At 44.4% G+C, this 23,914-nt stretch overlaps 1 protein-coding gene across 1 annotated transcript in view; it reads right to left on the reverse strand.

The window, feature by feature from the left end:
* Positions 1-23,914, reverse strand: part of T265_09371 (hypothetical protein) — a gene marked incomplete at both ends in the record, with an annotated part of 67,259 nt that overhangs the window by 12,387 nt on the left and 30,958 nt on the right. The window contains 11 exons of the mRNA XM_009175414.1: positions 2,144-2,486; positions 3,818-3,946; positions 5,934-6,305; positions 10,828-11,010; positions 12,552-12,689; positions 13,865-14,169; positions 17,008-17,251; positions 18,081-18,132; positions 21,313-21,465; positions 22,498-23,020; positions 23,788-23,914. The exon at positions 23,788-23,914 is cut by the window's right edge and continues 410 nt beyond it. Of these exons, the coding sequence (XP_009173678.1) occupies positions 2,144-2,486; positions 3,818-3,946; positions 5,934-6,305; positions 10,828-11,010; positions 12,552-12,689; positions 13,865-14,169; positions 17,008-17,251; positions 18,081-18,132; positions 21,313-21,465; positions 22,498-23,020; positions 23,788-23,914 (2,569 nt within the window). The remainder of the gene's footprint in view (positions 1-2,143; positions 2,487-3,817; positions 3,947-5,933; positions 6,306-10,827; positions 11,011-12,551; positions 12,690-13,864; positions 14,170-17,007; positions 17,252-18,080; positions 18,133-21,312; positions 21,466-22,497; positions 23,021-23,787) is intronic.

Raw genomic sequence — 23,914 nt, forward strand, 5'->3', positions numbered from 1 at the left:
ATGGTCACACATTCGTATTATTGATTTGAAAGGTCCCGAATTATTAAAGGATCTTCGAACGGGTTTTTTCACACAATGCTAGGTCCGTAATTTGCCTAAAGAGCACTAACCGATTTATACAGGGACCCATTTAATTATCAGTTGATTGCCGAACAAAAAGGATCACCACGATGGTGATTTCTCACATGTAGGTAGGTTCGTTCTTCAGAGTTGCAGCGGTAGTGAGTGCTGCGCTTGCCACTGAGTACTGTATCCAGCATTGGAACATCGAGCAACAAGACGGTAGGACAAGGGATTTCACTCAGAAGGAGCACTCTCGAGCCACGCTCATAACCGGGTGAACCTATGCATGACAGTTGATTCAAATGGACAGTAGGACTTCAGTCCTGCAAAGTTTGGTGAACGATCCGTGAGTTCGATGCCGAATTCGGACCCCTGGGTCTACAAGCGACCTAAGGGGACCGAAACTGGATGACGCTGTGTTCGGACCTCACTGATGATCGTGACTCATAGGTGGAAGCCATTCGGGATATTTTCTCGGATGATTATCAGGTCTACCGGTAGCTTCTGTGTGTACTGTTTCGTAGGTTCGTAGTAGGGGTAGCGTGTTAGTCATACGACAAGGGGGTTGTCAGAGAGAATCGTTCAGTTGTAGCACCCTTTCGACGCCCAGCTGCCATGCCACACGAAGGTTGCACGAGGGCTGGGATGCTGCCAGGTTGCCCCAGCCTAAACAGAGAAAGTCGATAAGCAGAGGTCGGGTTCGAATCATGGACCTTTCGGTTAGTAAATTCGCGCTCCAACCACTTGGGCCATCTCGCCCCAAGGAAACCTAGTTCAAGTGCGACTGTGTCACCCCTGGTTGAGCCCTGTCGCGTCACAGACGGGAAGCACGCCTTCCAACTCATAACTCGGTGCCTTTGAAAATACCAAAAGCATTCAGACTATTATCTCTTACGAAGGTAATTAGAAGCTGGCTGGGTGATTCACACCTCTGTGCTCAAAAGAAAACTGTACAACCTTTTGAACTTGTATTAAACTGCAAGCAATTCATTTCCATTAACTTGTTTGACCATAAGCTGATTCAACTGACTCTGATCCCTGTCCCTCCTTCCCCATTTTTTCGTATGTGTACCAGTGAAATCACTTAGCTGTACATGTGATTTCTTTTGCGTACCTTAAAAACTTGTGACGTATTAGGCAAGATGATCGATCACAGGAATCAAGCTTTGTTCGTTACTTTCGTTCTTATCATGAGTTCGACTGATTTCTTCGGTAGCCTGAACAGTATGTAAAGACATGGTAAAAGACCAATCACCATTGCAACTGAGCGTGGTCTACCTAAGGCAGCCGTGCTATAGACTCCTCGCTTTGTACGTTACGAGGAGTTTATTAGCCGAGGCGACATCGGGATCTGAGTAAAACACGCCGACGATATCACTGATGGTAGAACCTGATCTCCAAATATCGATTCAAAACCGTTTCAACGATACCTCTGTGTGACTTGCTCTTGGTCACAAGGCATCCTCCTGAACTTGAATTTTACCAAGTACGTCGAGATTGTGTTCACATCTGGACTACTACATCGCCACAAACAAGCCGCTCGTTATTGCTGTGTCCGATCTTCGGTCTAATAGCAGTCTACCTCTTGGTCATGGAAATGTCCCGCCCAATTCAAACTGTTGCCTTACCGATACATGTGCGCGTGTCCGACTGATCGGCGCTGCTCCTTCCGCTAACGAGCACTTTTTGTTTACCACCGCTGCTGATCCTGTATAGTTCCCGGCTGCTCCCCTACTGACCTCGTTGTTTACATTATTTCCACACTTCGAATAAATGTTACCGTATTCTTACTGACCCACCCATTGAATAAAAGAATTCACTACGCACTGGTATAATTGACAAAGGGATTCGTGTAACTCAGAGGTATCGCGAATCCTAGAAATCCTGCAACCACCCAAAACGGATTGTCAACTCACACGTCTCCATCTACCAAAGAATAGGAGTCACATAAAATCCCGGTTATAATTGATCACCCGTTCAACAATTAAGCAGAACTATCATTTATTCCATTCTAAATGGCGTAGAATGTCCTGTCCAGAGGACCCTCATTACTACCGTGAAAACTGGTGTAGTAACTTACGAAAGCCTCCAGTGTTCGACTGGATTCGACCTGAAGCATATGCATGGTGGTGTTGCAGTTTGGAGCCGTCTGGACGTGATCGTCCTCTTCCAAGACTACCTGTACTGAACAGCTGAGTGGCAGCAAGATCTGTGGGCAATGCAGGTTCATTGAGTTGATTGATGTACCTAGCGTCTGCGTCCGATTTGTTAGATCCCGAAATAAAAGTTGCTGCCGAAGCACCGAGTGAGGCGCATTGGAGTAGGTGGCGAAATTCCTTAGAATCTGCAGTCATCCGGTGATCCGGGGCGGTTGTGTTCAGCAGAGAGGCGACCCGCTGCTCCACAGGTGTTAGTCGTCGTTCCTATGATGAATTTCGATTGGGAATTATCAGCGAAATACCGTGAAAAATTTAGTCTTTTGGAAATACACGTTAAGAAGTGACAAACTGATTTAGAATTAAACAAGCTGCCATTAGTTCATCAGCGGACATCCAACGATGATCCAGTAAGTTTCTACATTTGGACCACATAGTTTGAGGTTAAGTGGTCACGGAGGCAAAAAACCGTGATGTTACTGCACGATAACCTATTAAACTGACAACAAAAAGTGAACTTCGAAAAATTAGGTAGAACAGAGTCCTGAGTTGGGTTTATGGCTCTACTTCGCGACTGAACTAGAAAGCCGTTAGTTCAGACACAACGTCTGAAGATCTGGAATACTCACAATAGATGTTGAGCATACTCCGTGACTCTTGAAGCAATCTCATAACGAAATTCATCGATATGTTAACTCGCTTTTCTGTGGCAGCACAAAAGCGCTTACCTGGCATTTTCTACGATGGTTCGGTGAGACCACGATGCAGTATGGGTGCTCAGCGGACGCAAAAAATGTTTGCAAGAAATGCATGGCTCGTAGCAAGGTAATGAGGGTAACGGTAGTAGTACCATTCGACAAACTAGCTGACAGGGCGTTTGGATGATACAGAAAGGCAGGCTGCACGGTGGAAAATCACTCGAAAGCGAGCGGTAAATCATTCTGTATGCGATCAGAGCTTCAGACCGAGCGGATCTGATAGGATTAGCGGGGATGGAACTGATACCAAATGCTTGCAGTTTCTTTCCAGGCACAATCCTTGTGAGGTCTTAGCTGTCAGCTACTCCACAGAGAGCTCATCAAACCAGAGTTTTCCCGAACATTAAGGTCACTAGATTTCATCCATTATCTAACGTTCTTGGGAAATATATTTTTTCTTGCAATGGAAAAAAAATTTGGGACTGGACAATTTGAATTACTTTTTACAAACAAGTTAGCCCTCAATAAGCCCCTTTTCGAGAAACCAGCGTAGTTATCCGTTCACCCATATAGATATAGTATTCGTGAAGGTGGTTGAGTAGCGGACGATTCGGTTTTTTTTCCAGGTTTTTGTGAGCCAGCGGTTCCTGAGGTTACCATCTCCAAACATCTACCGTGATGGCCCGTCAACCCCATGACGGCTTTCAGTATGTTGAGATCGAAACTTGGCTGATCGAGTACGCTATTTGTATGGTCAAAACCATCGAGGTGTCGCCTAATTATGACACTTGGAAGGAATTATGCCCCAGTCCAGCTGATATGGGAGTTAGTGATAAATATCACTGAACTGAGTTTGTCAAACCCCAGGAAAAACAACTATCTTCAAGAGAACCGACTTACCGTGACGGGTATTGGTTCGGCTGGTGGCTTGGGTTGGAACTGAAGGGATTTTTCGTGCATTAGATCGTCAAAGCCATGTTCATCAGAGACACCGGCAGTTTTAAGGGGATCGAATGTCTGCAGGAAGGTCTTTAAAGCGGAAGGGGGAAGGTACCAAGCGAATATAAGATAAAAGTGAGTGGGGAACGGAAAAATAGTATAATATTAATTGTAACAGTCCTTCAACTGCAATACCCTTTCGGTGCATAGCTGCCACGCTAGCTGAAGGAAGCATGAGAACTGAAGCACTGTCAGGTTGTCCAAACCTACAATGCATCAATCTAGATACAAGGGTGGCATTCGGACCACAGAACTTGAGTTCGCGCCTTGACTACCGAGATATATGGAGTTCGGAAGGGGTGAATAAGAGATGAGAATAGCCAGAGGCTGAGCCACAAAATCCATTCATTTACACTGCGCCCAAACCCAGGATCAATGGCGACCGAATTGAACAAAGCGTGGAAATTGTGCATACAGTGAGGAGAGTTTCTGGCCGGAAAGCTTATCAGTTCAATTTCGGGGGCTAAATACCCGATGAACCTTACCCAAAGGTATATTATAGCCTTCACAAGGAAATTAATATCCGCAATTTGGCCACAATCCGGTGCTCCCTGGTTCAAAAATACAGTGGATTGTAATTTCGAGATGTACATTACGACTCTAAAAGGTTATCATAAGAACCAGTTTTTGTTCTTTGGAAAAATGAATCACGTTCGAATATAGGGACAAACATACCTTCACTATTACAACGCTTGTTGAGTAGGTATCCTACCGAATCTATCTGGTCTCAACTGTGTTCAAGTCACACAAGTTCTTATTCTAAATGAAGCAAATAGGTCTTCCTTTGGCCAGTTTTTCACCGCTGGGAAGGTAACTGCTCGTTGAGAAGTGACACTGATAATTCGGACACTTGAGAAGGGTCTATTATAGTTTCGAACAACTGCTTAATTGAAACGGTGGAACTACGGCCCCTTTACTACGCCAAAATTTCTACCCATTTGTCTGCCTAAGGTCGGGTTCGATAGCGGATGTAGTACACGCGATACCTTCGTCATTTGGTCGCCATGACAAGATTGTATGGTTGTCATACTTAAACTACATGAAGACATTGGATAACATCCGCCAAAGTCATTCATTTACCAGATATTTGACCGAAAGTTACCTGACCTATTCCAGTTGTACAAAGTCGGCACCCATGAACGAAATGCACTTACCCCAACAGCCTTCTATATACCAAACCACTGGGTGTTAGAGAACGTAAACCGAATAATCGTAAAGCTTGAAGAGTAACGAAAGGTAACGTAACTTTAAAAAATCCATAGATTTATGGCCCACTAGAAGAATTGATCCACCATGATGGAAACAAAGGGAGAGGACCTTTAAAGTGACCAGCGACTAAGCGATCGCTAACGACTGAGCGCAGTGTCATCAGATACGTTACACAAACTATCTCGAGTGCACAGCCGAAATAGTTCGTGCGATTCTTCCTCATCAGACTTTCGGTCGCAACAAGCCTTTAAACAGTCTGGTCTTACTTCAAAGAAGCTTTCATGAACACATCTTCCATAGAGTCACACCAAAAGATATGCGCGAACCTAAGTGATGAGACTGGCGGACATAAGAATCATGAAAATAGTTGCATTTTTCTGAAGAAATTATTACTCCCGACTTTTCTCAGAAACGTTTATTGCTTAACATTCTAATCATGCTCTGCTTGTCACTGTACCAACACGGAATATAATCAGTTACTTTTTGCGAACGGACTATGCGCTTGACCGCACACTAAATCTGTTGCAATTTTCAATCAGACCAGTAAACTCGGCATTGATTCCAAACGTAGATGAGGTACCCGTACAGTAATTCTGGGGGCAAATTTCAGACTTGACTTCACAGGCATTGTAAAACCCGGGTATGTAAGTTGAAGAACTCCTAACTGCCTTAAAAACTAACAATCGCACGAATAATAAATATGTCTTAGCCTCATACGATGCTCCATCCCAAAAGGCACAGTGAGCACCGAGTTCAACAATAATCGGCTGCTAATTCGTTTGGATTAAAGACGTCAAATACAACTCACTCTGATATGGTCGCATACTTTGAAGTTGTACGGGGTCTGCTGGAAAGAGAGATAATACTCGACGAGGTCGGCAATTTGGTGACATTTCCAGAAGTTGATGAGCGGTACTGAATCAGACTCCAGCCGCTCCAAGGATGCAGGTGAGGCTGAACCGGTGTTGTTCGGCACGGTGATCCAGTCAGGATATTTCAGTTCCAGGTGAATCAGATGAGTTTTCCCACCAACAGCAATGAATGGCAAACCAGGTGGGTTGACTTCATGGAGTTTTTTCTCATAATCTGCTACGTACTCACCCCCATCCTCTTCCTCCACAGAGCGCCGAAGCTCGTCGAATAAGGCGCGATGATGTGTTTTACATTTCGAGTATAAAGCCTGCGAAAACCAGGAGAGATGAAAATCACACCACGTAAGTAGGTGGATGACAATTTAAAAAAAACAGACAAGCAAAACCCAACGGTAGGAGATGTAACGATGAAACATAATGCTTCGGCCAGTGAAATATGAAAAAGTCAACAACGAGTTGATCGTCAGCAGAATTAGTTTTCCGTGCCTGGGACTCGATGAAACAATTAAAAAAAGAAAGCGGAATTCTCTTTCATACAACAGGAAACGTTTTCGAGTGCAGACGAATCACCTGACTCAGTTGGATGTGGACTATCTTAGTCTACCTAATTTAGTGGTTCGCAATCTGCGGAATGTGAAGGCCGGAAAGTGTTTAGCGGACTTCTTTTTTAAAACATTACTATTACACAACGAAGAACGATTTATCACACAAGCCATCTGATCCATAAGTTTGGCTGAAAATCACGCTTTAAAATAACCTACACTTTGATACAGGATGTTCCTTTACCTCGCACAAATCCGAATATTTCTATCCATGATTTACTTGAGTCTATTATCCAAATTCCAAATTAAATAAAACTTGCATCTTTCCACGCTCGAGTATTATGATGACTTTTCATGGATGCGAGTACTGAGAAGGTGGGGCGTCCCTTGCTTATGACTGAACCGGTTGTCTCAAGAAGTATCGTGAACCGCAACCCACCGCCGTCGAGTCGCATCTCGAAGTGCAGTAGAAACATGCGATTTCGGGCTACTTTAAACGAAATGTGAAGGAAGATACTCCCTTAGTAGAAAACTTGAGTTGTCATTACATAATTAGGCCGAAATTTCGTGGCAAAATTTTTTCAATGACTCAGTCTGACTAGAAAGAAGCAGATACAGGTTATACAATTCCAAGATGAGCTTAAAGCACTTGACCTGGAACGACGAAAGCAGTAAACGTTTTACACATGGGCGAAAACGGCCGATGAGGTGTGAGATTGCTTTGTCGGCGCGAGCTTAGCTTCCATGATGCCTAAGACATCGTGAGGATAGGAGTACGAACAGGATCTTCAGCCATAGTTCAGCTGGAAACGGCAACAAACAGAAGACGGTTGTCAGTATCAGCGTATCTTGTATTTTATGGAATAGGTCGTTAACCGCGGTGCCTGAAGGACCAGGGGGGCTGTGTGTGTTTAGCCCAGTGCTTTTCAGAGCTACGGGTTGTTCCTGAGTCAAAGTAGATTCTCTTTTGCAAACACATCACGAATACTTAGAGCCCTGATAAGCAACCTGTTTGTTATGTCCAACCGTAATCAGTGTCATCACCTTCCAATTTTTTCTTCAAGCTGAATCTGTATATTGACGTGGGACTGGATTTTTGACAGTAAACAAATCACACAATCAATTTGACGTTGAAACTCACACGAAGTTGACATTGGCAAAAATCCACGTACAGATAACAGTTGACATCTCGAGCACAAGAAGAATGATCACACTTAAGTCTATCTGATCTGAATTAAGCATAAAGCAGAGTTCAGTTAAAACACCACTCGACGGGGCGATGAAAAACTGATAGGTTCGACAGCATTCAGTCACTATTCCAAGGTTTCAGCAGTCCGAATGCAATTATGCGATATTAGTCGGTGATAATGACACTTACATGTTAGAAATATACTAGAATCTGGGTTGCAGAAGTCCAAATGTGGAAACTTTCGCCACCTCGCTCGAACAGTAGCTCTTCATGGGGTCCAAAGGTTATACAACGAAACGGTTCGATAAAAGTAGCTTCGATATTGTGATACATGGGCATTTTTAATTTAGCTTTTCTGCTGTAAACGGAATGTCGGATTCCGGAATGCTGAGAAGCATAGTTCCATCCTTGTAAGGAATCCTCAGCAATACACTTCTTACGAATCTCCAGCGATTCGAACTCATAACCTACCGGTTATTCGTTGAAGTCTAGAACGTTCGGCCACGGGCGACTGATCAACAGTGTGATTAAATCGCACTTGTGTAAACAAGGCAGTTTCTAAAACAGAAACTGTTACCCTTTTCGTTGATCTAATCATTCAGATTTGTGCAGAACACAACTAACTCCTTCGCAGGACAACCAGCTTCAAATTTCTTTGATACTGGTACTGGTTAGTGAAGTGAGTCTTAAAATGTGACAAGGCTTTGGTAATCCGCATGCAATGAATTCGCCCCAGCGTTGAAGCCAGGCAGTCTAGAACCACAAATTCAGCACCATAATAGACATCGCGGATAGCAAATCACCGGAAAGCACATGGGCGATACAGCTAAGAAGAGTAAACAGCAGTACTCAACCACGAACAGTATTCACTGCAATGTACTTAGTCACGTATCAGCCAGAACGGGGTGGTGGTGTATCATTGCTCTATCTACTCACGACAGTCTTGAACGACAGTGCCAGCCAAGTTAAATGCCCGAATACGTGGTGCGACGCTAAACAATCCAGGTGAAGTAAGCCGTGGGTTCTAACTAACATTACAAAGAGGATGGCGATGAAGACGAGGGGGTAAAAAATCGGCAAGGCCTCACGTATCAGTTTGTCATCAAGTAGATCGAAAACTAGAACGATAACGGATTCCATCTGGAGCAAAAACAGTCACCACCCACTTAGCTATTGAAAAACGAGGTGACATCATTGACCTAGGTAATCTTCGTGCAACTGCAGAGCGCAAGGTGGTTACATTGTTACGGAAAGATGTGTTCATACGCTTTCAAAGGCGAGGTCGAACAAAGAAGCTCTATATGGTCAAATAAGGTCATCAATGGGACAACCAATGGATCGCAATTTGTGCAAACCTAGTCGTCAATCGCGGATCTAGGGCAACAGCAGTACGGTGCTTGTCGGAAGGCAACTAGAAAGCATGTGGCCTAACAAGTCTTGGCCGATTCGAAGTAATAAGTCAAGGTATAGTCACGCATGAAACTTTTTGAAATTTTTCGACGATCTAGGTCTTACTGTTGGTTTTGGCCCTAGTCGATTTGAAGAGTAGGGATGATTTGGAAGTTCGAATGGCGACAGTCTCACGAGTTAGATGATTCTGGATGGAAATTATATATGGTCAAACCGAAAGTTGGTAGAATGAGCAATCATTGCCTTGAGATGACCCGGATTCAAACCATAGCAGCTTAAAATATAGCATATGACAGGTGGAAACCAAAGACAGCGTACAATGAACGTTGTGAAGCAGAGGGCTTCAACAATACGCAAACTGGATCACGTGAAGAGTTATGGATTGATCAGTCTGTAAGTACACTGACGTAACCTCTAAAAGCCGTTGTGTTTGGCTTTGCAAATTGCAGTCTGTACTGAACCGTCATAATTATGGTAGGTTCTTCAGAACACAAAAGATAACCAGGTTGGCTGAGAAGATGTGGAAATGCTATTAGCGTGACCTCAGAAAATGCATTCTCTTCTGACTGAAGAGGAGAGCCAGAAAATAGGAAGAGTAATGTCCCTTTCCACAACTATGCACCAGTCCTAGTTGCTGAGCAGATGAACGAAGCTTGATATCTGGATCTGCCGTACGACTTTATACTGATAATTAATGTGAAAGACCAGAATGTAATGTGGATTGGGAACACAATGATGGGTAATCCATTAGATACTCACATTGTGTGAAGCCGAATGGGAAATATCTTTAGACTGCCAGTACCGAATGAAACCAGAGGAAATAGGAAGTGAGACCTGTGTAGGCACTGGAAACCTACACACGGACTGACAACCAAAAGTAGATGGCATGGATGTAAATATTGGGCGACATCCAAAAACAAAGGCAGACTGTAAAACCGGTGATTATGGGACGGAGAAATCTCAGCGTGCCGGAGAACTGGGTTCCTCTCGGACCCTAATTGTGTGTCAAATTCACTTTGAGTGTACGCATACATATGACAAACCGCAAAAGACAGATCTAATACTCATTCCAACGCATGGCAGTCACTTTATTGCACATTGAGTCCCCATAGAATCAACTCAATATATCTCGAAAACTTCAGCTCATTTCCGAAACGAATTCATTAGATTTGACAAGGACACTCATGAGATACCTATTTTCATGTTTGTATGTCATTGAAATGCGGAAAAATCGAATCATAACCACACAATGCGTCTTGCTTTGCGAACTGAGAACGCAACCACGTTGAGTTGAAGGCTGTGTGGTAAAGACATAGGACAGAACCAAGATATTTATAGACACTGGGTCCCACTCGTGAGCCAGTATTCTGCAAAAACTTCGAACCCGAGCTCAGAAAACAACTTAAGCATCAACTTCACAAAATAAGTTAACAATATTAGCTTCAGTATCAGTACTAAATCAGAGTACGTTGAGTATTCTCGTGGACTTGCAGATCACAGTGGCTTACAGGATAACATATCCATCGGAGAGTTAGCAGTTACAGAATATATCTTAGCACATAAACCACTAACAAGAAGAAGTTAAATTTTCAAAGTCTGGAAATGTGGAAAAATGAAAGGCCCTGACGTGTTTCGATAGAAATAAGGTCAGAGATGTACCAAAAATGCGGTAGAAGACCGTGAACTCACATCGAAAGTGTGATGTAGCCGGAATACGGGTGCACTGAGTAGGGCTGCTTTCGCCTCCTGAGCACCCTGTAAATTGTTCAACTGTTCGAACAGCATGGCCAGATCGGCGACACGTTGAAGCATGATTACACGATCTTCCAGATGGTCTGCGGTCATAATAGAGTGCACTAGCCACCATTTGAGCTGACAGAAATGAAGTCAGAGAATAACAGTAACGGGACTCAACATTGAATACGCACTTTAAGTTATTGAAAAGCGGCAATCGGTTTAAAAGGTTTGAGTAACAGATAGCACAAAAATAGAATTCGTGGTACCAACAAGCACTTAACTTGCACGACGCAGACACCAGGTGCACCCACATGAACTGATCCGGTCAAAGGTCACCATGACTGCCTTCATCGTCTACCAACATTACACACAGGTTTTCAGTAATAACAGAACGCGTTTACAGCGACCACTTTACTGAAGCGACATCTGCCCGGTTTGGCAAGTTTCCTTTTTCTTAATGGTCAGATTTTGTTATATTCAGTCCGAGATCCCATCTGCAAGAACGACCTGAACTACCCGTAGTTGATTTCTGCGGGTACTGGGTACAACTGAAGTTATAAAAATGCCTAAATGAGACAGCTCCTATTCGTCCTTCCTCTGTGCGATTCACTCCAGAGTAGTAATTCGACTAACAGAGCCTAATTAAATCGTAGAGACGGTTTCCAATCCAATCCAATTATTTGAAAGTTCTTCTTTCCAAGTAGAAATTTCATACCTACCTTGCATTGATTTGCAACATTAAACAATATACGTTCCGCACACCAACACATCTTGCGATGGAAACCCAGTGTATGGTGTCTGGATACAATCTGGAAGATTCCACAGCGCTATAGAACGAATTCTAGAACTACGTGAAGACCGAAGGCCTTTGAGGATGTCAGAGAAGGAGAGATGGAGGAAGAACTAGGCATGGTCACCGTAGATTATCAGTCGGGTATTGTGAGGATCCGAAAAATCCAGCACGAGGATCTTGTGCTTCCGAAATTACCCAAAGCAGTGAGAAATTGCGACAATTCCACATACAGTTCATGGAAAATCAGGGTAATTATCCTACAACGAAGTTCGTTGGCACCACCCAATGTGTGACAGACACAAGCGTTAGTACGAATTCCGCGCAAGTGTCACATAAGTGGTAAGGCGCAATCCGAAGAGACATGTTGCTCCAGTATGTCCAAAGAAAATGAAGAAATGACAGCTAAACGAAAGGCGTCATCACGTTGGATTGGTTTGGGCACCCCGAAGAGGATGTCAACTTGGGAGGCTGAAGTGAACCAGATACACGTTACCAGGTGGACAGTAGCTTCGGGAATCCTGGCAGAACACACGGCTCACAAGACAAAGGTAAACTGGTGCAGTAAACACGAACTTGCATGGGTTTTCGGTAACAGCAGGTGGCAACCTAGTCGATCCACCGATAACTGGAGAAGCATGAACTGTTCTGCAAGGGTTGGAGAAAGCTTTACTCCACAGACACGCAATCTCAGCATTTCACTTGACCAATTACGGAAGCAACAGCTGTGACAGCAACAGGCTTTGACCGATTGCTGCATCAGAACTGTAGAGTGTCGGCATAAAAGAGCAGAATAAATGGGATCATTCAACCTCAATGAAACACTGATGACTATACATAGAAAACTTCTACAATGTATACAACTTGGAAGGATCACCCAACATACTTTGTTAGAGAAGTCCAAAGAGGCCTGTAGATTCGGTGCTTTGATTTTCTCTTTACCATTTACTTCCCAGAATTCAATGCGAGAATAAAGTTCCCACTCGTACAGCGTAATCTGACGCGCCAATTCCAACGGGTGAACCTAGAGAGGTGGAAAGAATGATCTGTGCATAATGGGACATCAAGCCCAAATCTAGGATTGACAATAAGATAAATTAGGACAGTTCCGAGGGGAAGTTGTATTCCATATCGATCAGGAAACCTCACCAGATACCTTGAAGAAAATATCTCGAGGTTTTCCGTGGGCTTGGCAAATCTAAATAGGCCTGGGAATCCTTCTAGCAGCTTATCCAGTACCGCTATCTTCGGCTTTCTGTACTATCAGGTGGTGAAAATGATATCGTGATACATTTCCCTGTCACAAGAGACTTGGATACCTCGAACGATGAATAAAACTGCCTGACTGGCCATTCAAGGCGTTGGACAAATCAGTATATGTTGACCACCTTGGACAGAATAATCCCGTTAAACTCAAGGCACGCAGCTGGAGTGGTAGCAACATGCTTGACTCGAGTGCCAACCTACCTGAGTTTGAACCGGGTTAACTAGAAGGATAAAATGGAACAGGACCGATCACATCGAAACCGAAGGCTATAGACGACTGGGATAAATTGTTCCCAAAAATGAACCAGATGGATGACAAGCATCAACCCTTCCGTTCAGTCGACCATTTAGGAGATAAGCAATCGAGCTGTATAAAGCACGCTGAAGTCCAGCAGCCCTGAATGCGACACTTGCGTCAGCAAAGTGGGTTTCGACTAGTTATTTAACCGATGATTGGACCAACAGATCGAAGACCTCAGGTTTAGATTTGAATGCTGTCATCTAATAACCAGTCCAGAGGAGCGCTTCTTGTGCGAACTGTCCGTGTTGGCAATATGAACAAGCTTGGCTGGCAGCGGGTTTGGTGCGCGTCCGTGTCTGGTATCCGATAAGCGTCCACCGCAGCCGATCCACTTTTCGGACATCCACAAGTCACCTAAGAGTTTCATTTCGACTACAGCCGACTGCTACATTACGGTTTGACAACTTCTGAAGCTGAGGAAGACGTCAGGAAAATGTGACAAGCCGGTGTATAAAATAACCAATGATTTGAGGGACAATACGCTCGAAGTAGATGTGACTACCTACCAAGTCTAGTCATAACTAGCTTCAGCCCGGCTTTAATGAGGACAATTTATTTTCGAGCGGGATGCTTTCGCTGAAGTCACAAAAGGATCGAATAGAAAGTTAGACAGGGTGGAGCTGGATACTCACATTAGTCAACCTCACATCTTCTGGTCGGGTGACCAACCCCAGGTCAAGCTGATCCGGGGGAAGTTGCTGAATCGTTTGAATGAGACGAACCCGATCGCCCCGAAGTGACTTTCGAATGTTCGCCACATTTTCGGCTAAATGCAATGCATCCACTGAGTCTACAAAGTCCAGAAGTCGTCGACATACCACTGGATCAGGTGCAATATCCAACTTGTAGAATGACGAGTTTTTCACCCACTTGATAATGAAATTGAGGACTCTGTAACAACAATAAATGGCAACCGTAATCAGGGGAGAAAACGAAGCTGTGGATAAACGAAAATTCATCATCATCGTCATTGATGGCATCAGTGTTCATCATTGATGTCTCGCAGTCACACAACCATGATCCATTTGAAAGCCTTATTGTGAGGAAAAGGATACAGGTGGACGGGGAAGGGACGTCATACTAGCTCACTACAATCATTCCAAGGTGCTTACATCTCCAGATACTCATTCAAGTAACCTTAATAGAAACTACAACAAGAACGCCACTGATATCAATTAGAAGCCATATCTTGCAACGTCCCCAACCAGGTGCAGTGGGGATCACGCGGTCCCCATCCTGGAAGGCGAGTAGCGCCAACAGCACCCAAAAGTTTCGTAATCTCTTCCATACCTCTGTGCCAGGTCAAGGGTTCGCTACATCTCTGCTTCCGCCACTCTGAACTGCACACGGAAAACAACTCTCTTTGGCAAACGATAGTTCAACATACGCAGTACATGGCCTAACCAACGCAGCTTCGGGATCTGTACACATTCTTCAGTGGAAGTCTCCATTGCACCGAAAACACGCTTTCTAATTGCTTGGTTACGGATTCGCCGACACCAATTCATGCAAACTACGGTTTCAACACAATGTTTGTCCAGCACCTGAAGACATCTCAGTTCCACTGATCCAACAGACCAAGTCTCACAGCCACACAGCAAAACAGCCCGTACTGTAGCCTGATATCCAGTGCTGGATATCAGACCGAACACTGGCACTACTTAAATCTCGGAGAAATATCCGAACCGGGCCGGAACACAGCATGATCCAGAGGAAGTAGAACTTCCTGTCCCACGAGTTCCACTCAGCTATTTTGTGGAAGGTAGACCATATGATGGTCTCAACATAGAGAATTGAATCCAGCTAGGAAATGGACCACTAACAAACATGCGGTTCAGTCTGCACTGGTGTCACCATCTGTAACTGAACTACTGAGTCAGAAACGTTGCAGCTTTCCAAGATTTTGTCGGTACGAAACATTCGTATGCAGGAGGCTTTGATTACTTCGCCCCCGTCCAAGCCCAAAGCTACGGTGCAAATGAAATGTTGGTTAAGAAAACGTGAATTTGTTGGTAGAGGTCGATGTGCGCTGACCCGTAAAACGATTCGCTTTAATGTCAAAGAGTGCAGATAACTCATCGAATGCAGTATTTCAAAATGCGTTGAGTTCAAAACGCTCGGCTACATGTCACTGATGGCTGTGCAGCCAGTTAAAAAACACCCACGCACGATCCGGAGAGGATGATCGACAGACCCAATGTGAGTGACAGGTATCGAACTCAGGACTTTCGAATAAATAACGGTAGCTCAAATCTGTCGCCGAAGCTGCATGAATTCGGGAAACTTGCTGTAAGGCGAGCGGAGGACAAACGATGAAGGAAATATAGCTTTAGAAGCCTAATCAATTTCCAAGTAAAAAATACAAAAACCAATGACAAACTATTGAAAGTAATATCACGGGACAGCGACAACTGTTTACCCAAAGCCAACGTGCACGCAATAGTAGTAGTGATAGTAATAGTAGTAATAGGAATAATAATGTCGGAATCTCGCTTATTAACTTTTCGTTCCAGATTCACGTCATAACATGCTCACAAAGAGATGCACAAATAGATCTGATAAACCAATACAAATAACTTGATATGAGAATATAATCTCACCGATACTGAACTCGACGTTTGTAAACCGAACGAAATCGCTTCTCGAGACGTACAGCAACCATGAGCGGACTGTCTGCATCCCAAGCAGTTCCGGCCTGTTCCGCGGCCTCAGCAAAATCAGGTTCCGGAATTTTGAACCGTTCTATGAGAAGATCCAAGAGCTCCAGTGGAGTAATATAACGGCGATAGGTCTGCGACATAAACGAATAATAAGCCAAATCGATAGCGAAGCTTTAAAAACGGGTCATGGATAAGGGAACTAGACGAGACTGAACAGGACTAGCAATACCGGTCGCGTTGATGATAACGAAACAGCCAAGTGGGGCACTCGATTGACAAATGATTAGATGTGCGGTAGAAAACGGTGCTGCAAAGACCAGGGACCAACACAGCCTCAATTTAAGAGAATCCTGGACAGTATATTGCAAACTTTCGAGCGAATCACCAAGCTGTTGAGAATAAGTTAGCTCGGATTTCCAATGTAATCGAAGACCGTAGCAGGCCGTTCGCTTCACCAGATCAGCTGATACGTATGCATGGATCAACCTAACTAGTACGAGCAACGGCATATCAAAAGTCAATTGCATGGAGAACAGCAACGTCTATATCAGGCGTGACGTACTATTGACTATTTGACAACACATACTGCCAGTCAGCTGGAAAAAAACGGGCGTAAAGTGGAGCGCGAGTGACACCTCACTGTTATTATTATTATGGGAAGTTATCGGTCGTAATAGTAACAACGGTAGTATCAGCGGCAGTAGCAACATTGACAGCAACACTAGTGATGAATGTTTCGGGAAAATGTAGTGTTTGTTACAGACAGAAAAAACGGAAACAACGTCCTCATACCATAAACGTCCAACATCAAGAATTCAGAACGAAAGAAAATGGGTGTGATGCTTCCCTAAGCCCAGCCACAAGACCGATCAAGAACCAACAAATGCACACGTTGTCCCGCTTTGAAAAAATAGCATCCACATCGGTAATCCTCATCACGACGGTCTACATCGCTAAAATCGACTTCGATATTTGGTAATTGCATGGTGCAGGTAAGGCTTATTGTGGGAATGGACGGCACGATACATGTGCGGTCCAATGACTGCAACTCAAATCAATGCCCTTGTTCTCGGCTCTCCGTTTAACGTTAGAAGGGAACGAACGACGTTCCGTACCACGGAATTCTTCAAAACTCAGACAACCAAAGCTTACCAACAGGAACACATTGACGGTCTTCCGATCGAAGTAGGCATGATAAGTCATACGTTCAATTAGTTTCAACATGGTGGCGGCACGAATCACCGGGATCTCCACGCTGCTATCTGGCAAGTCAGAATCGAAAAGAACGTTGGTGATGGAGTCTGGCGCAGCGAACCTTCGGGTAGAAAGCAAACGGAACAGGAGTATTAGGTTGTTCGACTATCCGACACCCAATCTCAACCAGTATTCTAAAACAGAAAATCCTCATTCACACGGGGGAGGAAAACTCACAGTAAACGGAGCGAGCCCTGATTTTTATGGTTTTATGGTTTTTAAACCCTAAAGTACACGTGGTACGGAAGCTTCACACTAGGGAGTATAAAGAGGAATATTGGATGAATTTCAAAAGAGCTACTTCTTGAAGATTAAATGAGAACAGGGCTCGTACTTGGTTGTCCGGAATGTTTCCTGTCTGGAATGATTGTTCTTTTATACAATCCACAATCAGTCCACACATTCAACTTGCCAACTCCACTACACCTTTGGAGGTACAGTGACCTAAACTGTGGAACCGAATATTTCAAAAGTTGTAATGGCTATGCGATGCAGTCGAGTGAGATCACTTCAGACTTACCGGTTGGATTCAACAACGCAGCTAATCAACCCATCACTTCCGTACTGTTTACAATGCCACATGTACTTCTGGAGTGAGTTGACCCAAAATACCTACCATCAATGGTCGCGCTAAAAACATAAAGAGCTGATTTGGGCTTACGTCGTCCCGGTCATGTATACCGTTGACTTTTATAACTGCCCTCTTTTATTGCTTCCGGTCTCATTGCATCCAATTTATACGGGTTGAAGTGCACATATACCATACCAGACACTCTTTCGCGCAAAACGATATGCGACATTATCTAACCCGCTTAGTTATCCGATGACCGGATGGTGTAGACAAATCCCGAGACGGATAACGTTGAGTCAAAGGACGACGGCAACATCCTACCCTAACGCCCAACTAGCTGTGTGACCTATGGGTTGAACTCACTAACTCAGAAGCGCAATCAGATCCGTGTTGGATAACCTCGTGTTCACCATACCTGAAACGTACAGGATTCTCCCGAACAGGGTTACTTAGAGCTACACTATCCGATCGATCCACTTAGCTTAGAAATACAATAAAAGAGCTGAATCCTGACAAAACAAAAGGACCATTTATGGATGAGACCTCTGAGTACTACAGCTTTTTCGTAGACGCTCAGGTACTTAGACCCATTGCAGAGATTTTTCTCCACTCAGTCACTACCGAACGATTTAGATTGCGGCAAGTTGTCACATCCAAATGAATCATACGCTACACAGACACGCCACATCTCATAAGTGCGGAACGCTGAGTAACTGTGATACAACGGATGCGAACGGTTAACTCACTGGCTCACCTACTGCCACGACACCTAAAAACACTCCACATACACTGTTGGTTTGTAGTTGTCAGGAAGGTCACATTCCTGAGAGCAACCACTGAATGCCCGAAATCTACTGAGACCCTCAGCCGCGCTAGGTGCTGACCAGACAGGCAACGCCCCTTCAAAATATGCGGCAAGTCACAGCCTCGTACCAAAGCGAGACCGCGTGCGTCGGCACTGGACCAAGTACAGACGGCGTTCCCCCGACAAATAGCTTGAGACCGTTGTACTTTGGCACTCGCACGCACTCACGCTCTCGCACTCGCTTGTTCGGGATATAGCTGTTGTGTTCCCTTCTGTGAGCCTTTTTTCGGCAATAGGCACTGGAGCGGGTCAGCAGCAAATACCACAGATTGGCGAATCAACAGATATAACAGTAGTCTTAAAATTAAGTTCGACTGTTATTGTGTGAGTCCAATGGTGGGGATGTCCACAACAATATTTGAGGGAACCAACGGTAGCAAGGAACACACCTGTTATGACTACCAAACCGACGTAAATATGGTGAACTCAGAGGGCAATTCCGTTGTTTGCTAAGAACATGCAACATAATATAACTCTCATCAGACAGGCACATTTATGAATTGTAAAAGGTTAAGTGAATAATAAGTAAGATCTGTGTAGTTAAAGCTCAGAAATAACTGGCTCCCAAGAGGTGAAGCCAGTGATTTCACTCGCCCATTTCGATGACGGAGTGGTGGTCAGTCAGTTTGATTGCAATCACCTCCGCTGTTTCAAGTAAGTTCCCGCAGAAGCTCTTCGAACGACTACGATAAATCACGACTCGATAAATCACGATGAACGACTGAGCCGGGATGACTTGGGGGTTCGTGTGGATCAGGTGGTTTATAATTGAACTGGTCACGTGTTCAGCTTCTTCGGTTCGAATGCAGGACGTTAGATGCTCAGCTATTATTGGAGCTAGATGACAAATCATGTGACCCACGAAGTTTTCAGAACATTTCCAAACAAAGAAACAGATTATCATTGAAGAACGGAGGAGTGAAATTTACATTCCAGATATGTACTGAGTGGATGGGTATAAGCAAAACGGATCCTTAGGTTTGCTGCACCGAACGTTCTTCAGAGAAGACTCGTTAGGAGGCGTGACAGTTCCTCTACTGTTCACTTGTTTACCACAAAAGCCACCGGTCTTCAACTCCCTAGTTCGTCCCAACTGACCGATATAGATCTAACGATAAGATCTATCAGTCTTTTAAATATAAATGCAAAACGTCTCAAAAGTCTGAGTCCCCTGCTTGCAGCAATGGATGTTACGTCCTCCTTGTCGTCTTTATTCAATGGGAATATGTGGTTTTCCCTGAGTGATCCGCCAAACCGCCTCATTTAGTGAGGCGAAAAAACTGAGTTATTGTAATCTGATCGGCCATTGTTCTTGGAACCTGCTATGTTTAGGCCTATGTTGTATGCACCGGTTGCAGCCACGTTAACGAGATCCATAATGGCGCAAGCCTTTTTTGTAAACTGAGCAATCATCACAATCGAATACAACCGCCACTACTTACGAAGACATTTGATAAGAGTAGGTGTGATGGACCTAAACGGTGGAATACATCACAAGCCAGGTAATCGTGACCTCTTAGTATCAAGCAGTGTTCAGTAGCACAATGGCTTGATCCATCTTGAAAGCATGAAGCTGCACCAATCATCGACAGATTCAGCTCTTCAAATCATTCGCACTGGTCTCTCATACCTACGTAGAAACGGGGAAAACCTATTCTGTTTGATACCTTGCCTCGACAAGGCACTGTCCAAACACTCAAAAAGTTGATTCAGATACGACCACGACTGTTTTCCAAACTTTGTCTTTGGTTAGATGTAAGGCACTATTCATAAGGTTGCTGAAAACTCACCGACACCATAAACGAGAATCAGCTGAGTTCCAGGTGAGTCTCCTGTCAAAACCAGATTGGTACGCAAATGAGTGCATTTCGCTAATTGTGCCATAAACGAAATCAGCTGAGTTCCAGGTGAGTCTCCTGTCAAAACCAGATTGGTACGCAAATGAGTGCATTTCGCTAATTGTGTTCGGTTATTTTCTCACCTCGCCGAGCATTTTGAAACAGAAAACTCGCCTATTAGTGGGGCAAAGTTGGAACCAATCGAGAAGTTGTTGTTCCCAAATGATCGATCAACAACCTGTACATTTATTGCTGGGAAAAGTCTCGCTTTTGGCACCAGAGTTTCTTCAGGTCAAGTAGGATGACCGGGTTTTCCAAGTTTCGAAACAGACAGAAATAATCAGTAAGATCACTCTTGATGAAAACCTCCGAGTCAGCATTAACAAGGCTATTCAAAGTTCTTGTTGGTTGTCTTACTATCAGTGTGTTGGGGGCTTTATGGTAACGATCGTCATAGCTTCGGAATCCCAAGAAGTAAAGCGTATTTCCTAGCACACCAGCCTTTGCTGATCAAGATCATTTCAGTTCGTTTAAGGAAGTGATCCCGTCGCCGTAGGGCCAGTAGACTTCTTAGCTGCCTAATGGCATTGGTTTACAGAATATGTTATTTTCTGCGGGTTTTGCACCAATCTTTGTAACCTGACCTTCATTCGAATGCAGTGTGCAGTGACCGACTAAATATAAGCATATTTGTGGTACAAACGAAGAGTTCGCTATGGTATCCATCTAAGAGAAGGGAATAAAACTAGGATAAAACTAGTGGAGTCGAACACTTGGCTCTCAATGGTGTATTACTAATAGCTGATAAGCAAAATCGACACGACCTGCTTGAGGTTACGTTACGTTATTCATAGAATGTCACATTAAGAATATGATAACATGGATAGCCGACCTACCGATAGATGGTGGGCGAAGGTAGGACAAGGGGAATTTCTTGACGGGGTAGATCCCGAATGTAACGTTTGAACAGTCTGAGGGTTGAATGAGAGAGAGAGGTTGATGTAAAAGGGGTCTTGGATAAGCAAAATGAACTACAGTTGTCACCCTAAGGAGAGACCACTTCACATAAAAGACCAGTCGTAAGTGGACCCTGAAAAGCGACTATCGAGTGGTAATCATCAACTCTCAGAAGCCATTTCTGACCGGTCTCCGAAGGCGGTTTCTCACGAAAGAGAACAGTCCCACGGTAAAAATAACCTGATGATAGAAGATCTAGTTTACCGTTGAAAACATTTTTGGGAGTTTGGTAGTACGATCTAGGAAGCTTGGCAAAGTTTTTCCTCACTAGAAACATTACTTGGCCCCTTCCAGGCTCCTTCACTGGCTACGACCTCCTTAGATGAGACTTACTTTGGCCAACCACTTAAAATGGTGTTCAGCCCGAGCATCAGGAAGATATATTGCCCACCATACTTCCTAGCATTTCATACTCTATCAGGCTTCCAGCCTACACTTAGACGGGGGGAGCAAAGAGGTATTTGAGCGAGTAAAATCAAACTAAAGCCAGGGAACAATGTCACCCGAATGTAGCACGAGACAGATAGTCTGAGATAGTGCCAGGTCGCACAGACATTGATAAGAGCAGTCGAAAGGCCACGATTGGGCTCGAATCACGTAACCTCCCAGTGATTCCGGTCAATAGGCTCGCAGCCTCTCAAGCGACCGGTCGAGACATGTTGCAATAAACACTGGGGAAGGAAAACAGCCCCCGAATCGGATGGGTCTTCCATTCCAGAAGTTGTTAATCGAGCAGCCATTCGCTTCCGGATCACGTGACTTGGACCACCTTAATGAGAAATAACTCAGTCCATTTCCTAAGAGGGAGTTATTCAAAGTGCAGATCGGCGATCGTAGCTAAATGATAGCGTAAAAACATATATATCCGAGAAGCTGAGGGTTTGGGTCTACTTCACACTTACAGAATGCGGAGCGCTACAATCCGGAAAACTGATAAAACATGGAGATAGGCTAGTTGAGAGGTGAATCATGTAAGGATAATCTATGCAGCACAGGGTCATCAATGTGGAATAAGCATTCAATTGGTGGATAAAAGTGAACAAAAGGCAAATCGGCTTACCGTGCGAGTTGCAGATAAATTAGTGCAGCCATCCAGTCTGTCTTTGCTTCTTGTGATGGAAAAATAAATGTCACGCGCTGGGTTGGCGCAGCTGACAGGGCACCAAGCATGGCTGCACTAGCCGCAGCGATTGCAGCTCCAGCAGTGGGCATGGGGGAATGGAAGCTTGCTGCTGTTGACGTATCCCCATCTCCGGTGGCTGGAGGGGGTGAGGTTGCATTTGTACCACCGATCAGGGTATTTGTGCTGGTCAGTGTGGAAATGGATAACATGCTTCCGAGATGGGAAGCAGCGCTGGTGGGCAGGGAGGAAGTTGTGCCACTGGTGATGGTTGCACTACTGTTTGTTGTACGAGTACTACTCAAAGAATGGAGATCAGCAGGGATGGTAGAGGTAGTTTGAGAACTATAAGTGGGGTCAGGAGCGAGAGAGCCACGTCGCGGAATTTCCCAGTATTCCAAATCGAAAGTGAAAAGGACTTCTGCGTTAAACAGGGCGTTAAGGGAAAGAAAGAACAAGGAGGCTAAAACTAAGGTGCGATGCAAAAAAATTCCACCTATTCTCGATAAAACAGTCTACAGCGAAACCACACTTAAGCCGTTCGACTTTGCCCGAAGATTGAGACAAAGAATCTGATTCATTCTGTGAATATGAGCTCAAAGGCCAAAAACTGTCCACTAAACGGTTTTCAAAACGTTATTTCACACTAAGCTGTGTTCGCCGTTAGCTTGACTTCTTCGAGGCTGACACCGTATCAAATTGAACAAGGGTTGTGAAGTTTCGGTTCCATAGGCAAAGCGGCTACTCAGAGCCAAAAAGTGTTTATTGTCTGAGTCCATGGAGGGAAGTGTGAAAAATCTGTACGGCGGGATTTCTTACTGGATTCTGTGTTGCGTGAGATAGAGTTGCATTTGACAGTGACTCTGTTCGGTTCATGTTCAGTCTGTTTCCATAAAACCTATGATCTGAAGAGTCTCGAAAGTATAACAGTTTATTGCGTACCAGAAGACGGCAGATCTAAATAATAAACATGCATTCTGAGTTGCTTAGCTCCACAAACAGGCAAATGCGAGCAGACAACAAAACAAAGCAGTCGCCAGATACGTTGCGATGACTTTGCGCAAGGCTCAAGTTCCGTACTATGAGCGCTCAGCCCAGGCAGTTGCAAACTATTAATGCAATCTTGGCCCGACATCACTAGCTGAGAGTGACTGGTGGGGTCTTAATTGATCTCCAGAACCCTGTCACACTGGTATTGCATCTTAGTGCAAAGAAACAAGCGTCCCTTACCATTGTTATCGGAAAGTTCAGTCCCGGTATCGACCAGATGGAATTGTTCCAAGGACACGCGTTTCTTCACTTTCAATCCAGAATGACTGCTGACACCGGTCGACGGCACAACCGTGCCCAGCAAGCA

The sequence above is a fragment of the Opisthorchis viverrini genome (assembly GCF_000715545.1).
Source record: "Opisthorchis viverrini unplaced genomic scaffold opera_v5_271, whole genome shotgun sequence".
NCBI classification, from domain to species: Eukaryota; Metazoa; Platyhelminthes; class Trematoda; order Opisthorchiida; family Opisthorchiidae; genus Opisthorchis; species Opisthorchis viverrini.